The sequence below is a fragment of the Chinchilla lanigera genome, unplaced genomic scaffold, assembly GCF_000276665.1.
Source record: "Chinchilla lanigera isolate Chin_1 unplaced genomic scaffold, ChiLan1.0 scaffold00056, whole genome shotgun sequence".
In the NCBI taxonomy this organism is placed as follows: Eukaryota; Metazoa; Chordata; class Mammalia; order Rodentia; family Chinchillidae; genus Chinchilla; species Chinchilla lanigera.
In genome coordinates, this window is record NW_004955457.1 from 13,570,435 (window position 1) to 13,582,764 (window position 12,330).

Below are 12,330 nucleotides of genomic sequence, written 5' to 3' on the forward strand. Positions count from 1 at the left end.
TTTGGTTTTTCTCCGGTACCGGGAACCGAACTCACGACCTTGCTCTTGCCAGGCAGGCGCTTTTGCCGCTGAGCTAAATCCCCAGCCCCTCATGAAAGATGTTAACAGCATCTTTACAGGACAGTAAAATTGAAGAGGCAAAAGCATAAAAATATCCAATAGGTTAGTGAAATATGTGCAGTTTTTCCAGCACGTACTATTTCCAGCATAGCAGCTTTTTCTCACTCTTTTTCTAGAATTTTCTACAAATATCTGCCCTGGAAGAAAGAGGTGCAGACCAAGTTTCTCTTCATGGAAAAGGTGCCTAGGTATAGTGTTGTCACTGTGTGCGGTCAGGCCGGTGGAAAGCTGTTGTTGCACATTCAGTTCTTATCCTCATTGACGTCCTCCTCATTTGAGCCATCCAAGCAACAGGCAGCTTCATGATAGTCAAGAATAGAGTTCCCATGTATTGGATCATAGACAACGGGGTTAGGAAGACAATTTTACTAAACAAATACTTGATTTTGTTGGTTAGTGATGAGGAAAGCTGCAACTCTCCATTATTCCAGGCCAATGCTTTGCATTGAAATAGTCCTTGTTTTCATCATTTTTAAAGCAAATTATTATGTGACATCTTACTGGGGTTTTTGCCTCATCATATCACACTTGTCGAAGGGAGAGAGAGATTTTTGACACATGAGAAAGATGTCCCTTTGTGAAGGGTTTAATACCAGTCACACAGTGATCACTGATGTGCCTAGTTCTTTAAACCTGGTTCTTAACTCTGCAGGTCCACTTTTGCATAATATATGGATTGCTCTAACAGAATGTTGGAACGGCTGGTCTGGTATCATTTTAATAGGTTGCTAATCCTACTATATGTAATGGGTACAAGATAAAGATAAGAACACTGATGAGTGAGACACATGGCAGTGGAAAATAACAGGCACAAATATTAAAACAATGGCTTAGTTGCCAGTTACATTTACATTTACTGAGCACTTTTGCACACATAATCTAATTTTATTCTCTCAACAAAGTGTAACAATAGGCATAGGACAAATGGAAGCATGCATACATTAACAAATTCCCAAAAAGATTTAATTGCATGGATAAATTTAAAGTAACAACAGCATAGAGCATTAGCTACAAGAATAGTGCTTACAGGGAAATCAGCACTAGCACAGTGAGGAAATATGTCAAAATGTTAAAATAGTTTGGCCAGGAATTTGGGATTCTAAAAGTCATTCATTATCTTCTTTGTACATTTCTTTTTTCTGATTTCCTTCTCTTTCAGTGAATATGTATTACTTAGGATGAAGGTAAGCTATTAAAATGCACGTAAGAAAGTTGGTGATAATTACTGATGTGGGCTCTCAGAAGAGGTGGCAACAGAATCCTAGATCATATTTTGGATGAGAATCAGAGGTCACTCAGTTGATAGCTTGATAGAAAGATACGGAAAGGAATATAAACACTTGAACAAATACTCACATCATAGTCATGCATATCTTTCTCAAGTTTATCTACTTAGATGACCCAGGCAGTAACATCCTGAGAGAAACAAGCATGCCTACCGCCCTACATCTATATTTCTACATATCATTTTCCAATAAAAGAAATTAGAACTTTAAAATAGTGGTTCATGGCGAGGAAGGTTACCTAAGGTATGTCTGGAAAGTATTGTCGTGCCAAAAGTCAGGAGATGCCAGCTTGAATGAGCATCTAATTGCCAAATCTGGACTATTTTGAGCATGAACAAATAATGATTAAGAAGATATTATAACACTTTAATGGTAATAGGGATTAGATAGAAGTTCATGAATGAATAAATAAATGTGGAGGAATGCAAGCACTAGAAGGCTAATAAATGTGGAAGCAGTGATGGAAATTTACAAACCATGATTTGATAGCAGTCATTAATAATTAATTTGTCCAGAAATAGTAATTAAAACTAGTAGGTAAAAGTTCATTGAGGATTAATGTATTCACACAGCTTCAAAATATTTTCACTTTCCAAAAGAAAATAAATGATTTTACAGGGAGACCTTGGTGGATACCACCCTAATGGAATGATTGAAAGTAATAAGAATAATCCAAGTTGCTTATTCTCTGATAAGACAAAATGAGAAGAACCCACCACTGAATCAGTGATATTCCTAGCAAAAGTTACAGAACCTCACAGCTTGACTGGATACATGAGGAAATAGGAGAGACAACTATAAAATAACTGGTCTCTAATCTTTAAAAATCCCAGAGCCATGAAAGCTGCATAAAGAATAAGGAGATATTCCAGGTTTAAGGAGACTAAAGGGACATGACAGCTGAGTCAATGCATGATATTGCCCTGGACCCTTTTATTAAAGGTGCCACTTGCAAGATTGAAATGGGCTCTCAGGCTCTTATGGTGGTCACACACCGATGATTCTCATTACCTGATGTTAGTGGCTACGTTACAGAATGTCCTTCTTTATAGGAAATACATTCTACATTGTGGGTAGTGCTGGTAATTTCCTTTCAGATAACTCAGGAAAAACCAATTCTGCGTATTAGTTTTGCAAGTTTTCTCTGCATTTGAAATCAGAATAGAATACATATTATGGAAGCTATCACAGTAAAGAATTAAAATGTGCATAAAACTGCAATCAGGCTGCCATTGAAAATGTTTTATTTTTTGTTGTTGTTGTTGCTGTTTTCCGGTACTGGAAATCGAATTCATGACCTTGCGATTGCCAGGCAGGCACTGTGCCGCTGAGCTAAATCCTCAGCCCCTTGAAAATGTTTTAATTCAAGGTCACACTTTAAATTGTATTCTGCTTTTTGAGAATGGATGTGATCAGCTTAATATGAGCTACTACATGTCTAGACTGTTTATCACTGTCCAAGGGACACACTTAGGGAGTGGAGTACTAGGGACTGAACTCAAGGCTGTTGCAATGAGCTACATACGTCTTCAGCCCTTTGATATTTATTTTTGAGGCAAATTCTCACTAAGGTAGATGCCAAGGCTGGGCTTAAACTTGCAATCCTTCAGCCTCAGCATCCCAGAGTGCTGGGATTACAGACATGTAGCACCGTACCACATCTGGATCTGCCCAGGTGATACTTCTAAAGACTTCATTTGCTATACAAATTGTTAAACTGTGGGCTTATGTGAAGTGAGCATATATCCACAAAATTATGTACTGCAGTTTTTATTATAAACACATGCATATTTTCACCAAGAATAAAGGTTATGTTGCTGGCCTCAGTCACAGAGCTAGAAGGTGGGATCCTGGACCACAGGAACTTTTGACCCAGCAACAGTAGAAGTGAGGCTGCGCCATATATTGCAAATACACACACTCTGCCACACAGGAAAAGCTTTATGGAAATAGAGGCAAGTAGCTTTCACTGAATTGGGTGAAGTAAATCAATATTTGTAGGACAAAGAGTACAGCAGTATTTTATTAATTAGCTGGGGTGAGCTAAAGTTCAAAAATTAACCACCGCTTAGGGGCATGTTTTCAAAAGGTTTTACTTTGTTTTGTTATCTGATAGTCATGGTTACAGTCAACTTCTCCTAGCAGCTGTTAACTTTTTGTTTATCTGAGTTATCATCTATGCAAAACATCCAGGCCGAATGGGTCTGGTTCTGAGGATAAAGTAGCTCCAGGGCCTGGACTCCTGTGCCCACTGAAGAAGCACAGGGCTGGCACAGCAAAAGGGGAGAGAGAAAGAAGAAGAACAGGGATACCAGATCCCCTGGGCAGCAGGCCCAGTTAACCCTGTATTTAGTCTTGGACTAAAAGTTTTAAAATAATAAAGATGTCCATGTGCACATGTCTGAGTAGAACCTGCCCAGGGGTTAGACACACTATGAATGAAGAGATGACAAATTTTGTATCCCATTTTAGTCACCCATGAGCTGTCTGTAGGTTCAGTGAAGGGTCAGTTTGTTCAGCTAAAGTGCCAACAGGTTCACGGAAGGGGGCTTAGGCAGCTGCTGTCACGATCCCCTCAGCAGAGGTGTTATCTATGGCAGGCCTGGCGGGAAGCTAACCATGCACTGCTCAGCTGTGCCACCTTCACATTAGTGACTGAGTGGGGCTAGAGGCTTTACTGGGAGTACTTTCCAGCGGGGAACAGCAGTTTCTTATTTCATGCAAACAATCTATTTCTGTGATTTTTAAATTTTTTTTTATTTTAAAAATGTAAAAACTGACAGAACAACAATGAAAACAAAATCAAAACAGCACAAAAACAACAAAAATGATACATGACCTCAAGACAAAATGGTAGAAATTTACAGTGGTTGCTACATTACATACTATTATCTTCAATGAAGTTGCTCAGTTCATTAGACATAAGAATGTGTTTCTGTGATATTATCAGGCTTATGATGGATCTGTTGAAGCAAACATGGCATAGTATAAAGGCACATAGTTCACTGCATTCTAGGTTTACTTTGTCATCCCAGCCTTCTGTTCCACACCTGTCTTGCCAAGGTTGTCACTAACTGTCTCATTCCTACTCAAGAGCCTTTATGCTCCTAATTCTGGAGTCAGGGCCAAAGGTGTCTTCTTCTCCTATGACTTTTCTGAGCAGTCACAGGGACACTGTGTCCATTTCCTTGGAGATTATGAAGGACTCTTTCTGTCTGAACTAAAGGGAACAGTGCCACTGACTCTTGACTTGACATGGCATGGATTCCGTGGGTGAACACCAATTTGAAGTCATGGGCACCTCAAAGGCACAAACTAAACAAGGAGATTAGATAAGCAGAGGCCAAAGATTAGAAGCAGCAATATCAACAGTGCAATTGCGGGTAAAGGGCTTAGTAAAGTCCCAGCCTGAATTACTGTTTCAGTACTAACAGCTGTGTACCAATGGGTGTCATTTATTATCTCTGTCAAGAAAATTGCTTTTCTCTGTGAATATTTTAGGATTAGGATCTGGATTTTTAACAAGATGTCTGTTACATAAGATTCAGATTGATTCAGGACACACCTGTGATTTTTGTTGAGCCTGTTTGAACAGTTATCCATAGGCAATTGTGCACAAGAACACTTTCTTTACAACTTCTTGGCTCTATTTACATTTTGTTGGGGCCAGTGTAAGTGATTCCATCTTGATTCTGACAATTTTTGTCCTTCCCTGATTTCTTCCCACCATCCTTTTCCCTCACCATCCTTCTGAGAATATCACTGAAGATGACATTCAACCACCATCCTGCAGTTATGTGTTCAATGTCCCTCACCTTGAGGATGGATCTTCCAAATGGTGATGAGGTCTGGTCCTACAGCGGAGTGGAAGTGATTGACTTGGGAGTCAGGATCATAATACTTTTAGCCACATTGGATCAATAAGAAGGAAGGAGGGGCTGGGGATTTAGCTCATCGGCAAAGCGCCTGCCTGGCAAGCGCAAGGTCGTGAGTTCAGTTCCTGTTACCGGAGAAAAACCAAATTAAAAAAAAAAAAAAGAAAAAAAAAAGAAGGAAGGAGCAGCAGGTCGGCCAAGCTTACTTGGAGTCCACTGCCAAATTTAATCTTATCTGTTGTATATGTAATGGCTGGTTTCTTAAAACAATGGATGAGATCATTTTGCTATGAATGGTACTTGTGCAGAACTTTGAGTGCTAACAGTTATGAATTTTAAAAGGAAAACATAGCACAAAATCAACAAGAACAAGATACATTTATCTTGAAGTTAAAGGCAAAATTTGTCTGTAGAACCTGTTAGAATCTTTTCCTTGAACCTGACTGAACATGCTTTAGAGAAAAATTGAAACTATAAACAACAAAGGAATAGTCACACTTAAATTGCTGAGGAGAGTTTAGCAATTGACAGGACAGCTAAGCTATTTTCATGGTCTATGGCAGTAGTGGTGAAACTATGGCATGTATGTTATTTGGTGTTCTTTTAGGAGGAAAGTTGTTAATGTATGTGTTGTTTTTTTCTAAACTAAAAGGTCAGTATTCAGGTTCAATTGCCATGTTGGCACTTTGCAATAGATAAGTGGGTCTGGGGCTGCAGTGTGAGCACTCATCTCAAAAGGTTCCCATCACTGGATGGCATTTTAAGACAACAATCATGATCAATAGCTTTGCACTAGGGTGAGCAGTCTCTGTAAATTTTATAAGATCTTTACAATACTAATATTAATACTAATACTGTATGTGAATGTCATTGTTAAATAGTAAGTGGATTTAACCAGATCACTTAAAATACTTTTAAAAAATAAATGTTTAAGCAAACCTCACTTTTTTGAGGTGCAGTTTTCATAACTTAGTCCAAACCTAATGAAGGTAATAGTTAACAAAAAAATAGTCTTGATAAAACAAAAAATTGTTGCTGTCTAAATCAGTTCTTGGTGAGCTTTATTAAAAGCAAATCAGTATTTTAAGAAACCATCACTTCAAACTTAGAAAGCTGGAATACAGTAAATACTATATACTTATAGAGTTTTATCAAAACATAGCATAACTTAACCATACTATTTTTTATATAGAGTTGTACATACTCATTTAAATGTTTAACTACATTGACCCTACTTTTAATAAAGAGCCAGAAAAAGCAATCTTGAATTGTTCTTTTTAGTTATATCAAGAATTTATGAAAATACATTTCTTGGTCCCAAACACATTATCATTTCTATAGAATTTCTAGATGTCAATACTACCTAAATTTATACTTAACAAGTGTTTTAGAATCTAATTTGCTTAATGATTAATTTTTTCCATGTAAACCTTTAGATTTTATACAAAGAGTTTGCTTGTAAACATTTGTCAACTTATATTTACCATATGCATGTATTTTAATAGATTTTTCTGGATTACTTGTGGAAACAGAGATCGAACAAGGATAGTCAGCATTTCCAGGTGTTACCTTGTAAAAGAAAAATCTTAAAAGTCAAACTGTGCTGCTTGCTATACAGACACAAATGGGTTTTATAAAATTTTATACTAAAATACCAAATATGCGACAATAATAGAGCAAAGTGAATTAAATGTTATAAACCGTATCAATAGAGCCAAAGACAAAAACCACACGATCATCTCAATAGATGCAGAAAAAGCTTCTAACAAAGTTCAACATGCATTCATGAGAAAAACTCTACAGAAAATAGGAGTAGATGGTCTTTACCTCAACCCCATCAAATCCATCTATGACAAACCAACAAACAACATCCTACTAAATAGACAAAAACTGAAAGCTTTTACTTTAAAATCAGGAACAAGACAAGGATGTCCACTGTTACCACTCCTATTCAATATATTTGTGGAAGCATTAGCCAGAGCACTTAGACAAGAGAGAGAAACAAAAGGAATAAGGATAGGAAAGGAAGAAATAAAATTATCACTACTTGCAGAGGACATGATACTTTACATGGAAGACCCCAAAAACCCCACCAGAAGACTCCTTGAATTAATCAGAAAATTCAGCAATGTAGCTGGATACAAAGTCAACACCCAAAAATTAATAGCATTTCTGTACACAAACAACAAACAGACTGAGAGAGAAATTAACGAAACCATACCTTTCACAATAGCATCCAAGAATTTGAAATACTTAAGAATCAATCTAACAAAAGAAGTAAAAGATCTATTCAATGAAAACTACAGTCCTCTGAATAAAGAGATCAAAGAGGATTTCAATAAATGGAAAACTATTCTTTGCTTGTGGATAGGAAGAACCAACATTGTGAAAATGGTCATACTACCAAATTGTTGTACAGATTCAATGCAGTTCCCATTAAACTACCATTAGCTACCTCACAGATCTAGAGAAAACATTCCTTATATTCATCTGGAACCAGAAGAAACCCAGAATAACAAAAGCAATTCTGGGCAACAAGGACAAGTCAGGTGGAATCACAATCCCTGACCTGAAATTATACTGCAGAGCTACTGTAATAAAATCAACCTGGTCCTGGCTAAAAAACACACCTGAGGATCAATGGAACAGACTGGAAGAAACAGCCACAACCACAAACACACTCAGCCACCTAATCTTTGATAAAGTGGCCAAACAAACTCACTGGAAGAATGATAGCCTCTTTAATAACTGGTGCTGGAAAAGTTGACTTGCCACGTGCCAAAGACTGAAAATAGACCCAGATCTATCACCATGCACCAAACTCAAGACAAAATTGACCACAGATCTCAGTATTAAAATAGAAACACTAAATCTACTGGAGGAGAAAGTAGGTAAAAACCTTGAAGACATAGGGGTAGGCAAAGTGTTCATGAACAAAAACCAAACTGCCCATGAGATACTTCAAAGAATCAACAACTAGGATCTTGTCCTACTGAAAAGTCTCTGCATATCTAAAGAAATCACCAGCAGAATAAAAGAAAACCCACAAACGGGGAAAAAATTTTAGCTGACTGTCCCTTGGACAAAGGTTTTCTATTTAGAATATATAAAGAATTAAAAAACAACAGCCCCCTCCCAAATTCAAAGACCCAATCTAAAAATGGGCAGCTGAGATGAATACACACTTCTCAGATAAAGAAATACAAATGGCAAATAAATACATGAAAAAATGTTCAACATCATTAGTCATTTGAGAAATAGAAATTAAAACAACATTGAGATTTCATCTCACCCTAGTCAGAATGGCTATCATTAACAAATCAACCAATAACAAATGCTGGCGAGGCTTTAGAGAAATAGGAATTCTGGGGCTGGGGATTTAGCTCAGCGGTAAAGCGCCTGCCTGGCAAGCGCAAGGTCGTGAGTTCGGTTCCCGGTACCGGAAAAAAAAAAAAAAAGAAATAGGAATTCTTCTCCACTGCTGGTGGGTATGCAGACTGGTGAAACCACTGTGGAAATCAGTTTGGAGATTCCTCAGCAACCTAGGTCTTGAGGTCCCATTCAACCCAGCTATTCCCCTTCAGAGTATTTTCCCAGAAGATCTGAAAACATCATATCACAGAAATATATGTACACCCATGTTCATAGCAGCGCAACTTGTAATTACTAAATTGTGGAAGCAACTCAAATGTCCATCCACTGAGGACTGGATAAAAAAATTGTGGTACTTTTATATAATGGAATATTATTCAACTATAAAAAAAGACAAACTAGAGGCTTTTAAAGGTAAATGGTCACAACTAGAGACCATACTCATAAGTGAAATAAATCAGACCTGCATATGTAAGCATCTTATTGTCTCACTAGTGTAAGACCTGAAAGAGTCAATAAAAACTAGGAGGTATGATAGACACTGTGAAATGAAAGGAAAATGCTCAAAAGTAAAGAGCAACTGAGGTGTGGAAAAAGAGAAGGGAAAGAAGAGGAAATTACGTATGTATGTACATACAGGATAGCTAACATAGTTGTACTACTGTCTTAATTGCTCTACATAAAGGAACAGTTAATGATTACTTGTTTGATCAATCTTGTATATCTCTGTTTTCCTGAGAAACCACTTTGAAGATATCAATAAGAAATACAACAACCGTGGTTAATTTCTTATAACTTTGTCTGTAACTCTGTTTTGTTTGTATTGTTCTTATTCTGTTTTGTAAATGGATGTCTGTCTGTTAATATCTTTTCTTTCTTTTATTTTTAAAATAAAAAAATAAAATAAAATATTTTTTCTTTGGACAAAGGATTAATTCATGGATGTTTACATTTTTAGTTACACTTGGCTGGGTAACACATTTCCAAGTAACCTTGAATAGCAAAAGTACATAAATACAAGAAGAAAGTGGAAGATAGAGAAAATATTGGCAGAAAAACCTTTATGTTACATTAACTCTTTGAAGCCACTCTGTGAAAAGACAGTGCTGGCAGCCACACAGCTGTGCACACTGGGTCAGCAGCTGCAAGGCCCCAGCCCAGTAGGTCCTGTGCAGTGTTCACACAGCATCACAACAGAGTCACTACAGAGACGCTGCTAGGTGACAGGATCTTCTGAATCAGGCATGGCTGAAAGAGACAAGGCCAAATATCACAAGCACACGCTCCTGGACAGACCATTTTTTATGAAGACAGTTAGGGGCATCTGACCTGGGGCTTTGGCTGAAGAGAATCATCATTTGGTCAAGAAAACGACCAACTCTCACAGAACAGGGATCAGCATGCTTGTGTCGACGTTCTCAGGTGGGCTAAAGTCCCAAAAATCCCTTGGGCAGGAGCACAGATCTAAGTGATGTTTCTTCTTGTGATGGACTTGCACCACCAGATGGTCACAAGGAGCTCATCCCAGAGGCTAGGAAATTTTCGTGTGACACCATCATCCTGCACCAAACATCCTGGCTTTGTGGGTCTGGGCCCTAGATTGGGGCTGAGGGCATTAGGTACTGGAGCTGTTTAGGTTGCTGAAGAACCACAAAGCTGGGGCAGAGAAGATAAAAAATACCAAGAAAAGGAAAATGCACACCAGCTCTCACATGCAGGTTCACACTATATGATAACTTTGGACTAAACATTTTCCTACTTTTTATTAGCAGGTTTTGGTTATACAGATTACTGGGTTTCATTTTAGCAGATTTGTACACTCACATGACATACTTTAATCATTTCCCCCATAACCCATACTTCTCAAAACCCCCTTGGGTTAAACATTTTTCAGTGGTCAGCATGTCTATGTGCAGAGATAAGTAGCATTTGATACAACGGTTGAGACAGAAAAAGGGGACAGATACAATATGAAGACAGAGAACCTTTTTCCCACTTTAATCACCCATCAGACATCTGTGAGCTCAAGTGAAGGGTCAGTGCCTTCAGAAAAGGTGAGAAACAACCCAGGCTACTATTATAACCCGCACAATATAGATATCATCTACAACAAACCTGGTGAGGATGTACTAATGTTCATCTGTATGACCTCCAGAATCAGTCATTTTTTAGTTGATAAAGAATAAATGAGATTGGAGGGCTTACTTAGGTTTTTTCTTAGTTTCAATATCTCATTTCATGTAAATCCTCTGCTTCTGTGATTTTATCAGAATCTCACGACAGGTGCTACAACACACGGTGCTGCAAAGCTTTATTTTGCCATCCCAGCCTTCTTTCCATCACTGTCCCACCATGGTGCCCCCAATACTCTCAGCGCTCAGTTTCTGTCCCATTGCCTCCAGTTCTGTGCTTTGGTGAATTCACATGGTTGGAAGACAAAAATAAGAAGCTGAATAAAAAGCACAAGGTCAGGTTTTGCAGAGGCCACAGAACCACCCCTATATATAAACTGTTTGTTTTTATCTCACAGGAAAACGTGTGTGCCTTGGAGAACAGTTGGCTAGGTCTGAGCTATTCATTTTCTTCACTTCGCTTCTGCAGAAGTTCACCTTCCAGCCCCCAAAGGACGAGAAGCTGAGCCTGAAGGTTAGGTTGGGCATTACACTTTCCCCACAGAGCTTCTGCATCCATGCTATCCCCAGGATATGATGGTGGAGAAGGAAAGTGAAAGGAAAGAAACAAAGAAGAAATGGCCTGTCTCTGAGACCTCTGGTGCCTATACAGATGTGAGGGGACAGAAGGAAAGTGGGGAGGAAAGATGAGTGCGATTAGACTAGAGGAAATTTGATCACAATTATAGCTCTGCTATTTCCCTCGGAATTAGTCCAGAGCAAATCATTTATGTACTCAGTGATTTGTATTTTCATACTGGAGATGGAGAGGGAATGAAGATTCCTTCTCTGAATACAGTTCTTTGTAAGGATCAAAGGAAACAATGAACTTTAAGTGATTTGTAACCAATAAACACATGATGAAATTATAGTTACACTGTGCCTCCTTCTTGCCTTCTTTTGCAAACATGTATTTGCATATGAGCAGTGGTAATTTCCCTGGTCAGGTGTTACAACGTAGCCAGTGAGAGTCAGAAGCTGGACCTGGCCTACAGCAACAGAGGATGGCCAAAAATGTTCCCTTTGGGACTGCTGCCCAGTGCTTGAGCTTCTTTCTGCCTCAGAGTGAACTTCTAGGAGGTCATCAGGGAAGGTATAATCCCCTTTTCACAAGCAGTGGCAGCACCTGCTGTAGATGCTGTTTCTATGATGCATGTAAGGAACCACCTTGACCTGGGACGCTGGGCCAGGTACATTGTGAGCACGGCTGGCTGAGCCTGAAAAGCAGTTTTACAGAGCAAACATGGAAGCTTTTTGATTTTTAGAATATATTCTTGATCCTTAAGTGGCAGAGCAGTGAGTGTCAGCAACTCAGCTTCTCCAGGACAAAGAGTCTAGGTCTGGAAAACAATAGCTTGGATAGAAATCAAAGTAAGTGGAGGTGACCAGGGAACCACAAAAGAACTGATAGAGAAGAAAATAGGATGAAGTGATATATAAGGAAGAAATCACTGCTGAGGAGAGATGATGCAGTGCCACTGATGGTAGGCAAAGTGAAACTAACAA

General features: G+C 38.5%; 1 protein-coding gene across 1 annotated transcript in view; it reads left to right on the forward strand.

The window, feature by feature from the left end:
• The window catches only part of LOC102005343 (cytochrome P450 2J2-like), a 62,621-nt gene extending 50,922 nt beyond the window's left edge, over nt 1–11,699 (forward strand). The window contains 1 exon segment of the mRNA XM_013520668.1: nt 11,184–11,699. Coding sequence (XP_013376122.1) covers nt 11,184–11,362 — 179 coding nt within the window. The 3' untranslated portion in view covers nt 11,363–11,699.
• The last annotated feature ends 631 nt before the right edge of the window (nt 11,700–12,330 follow it).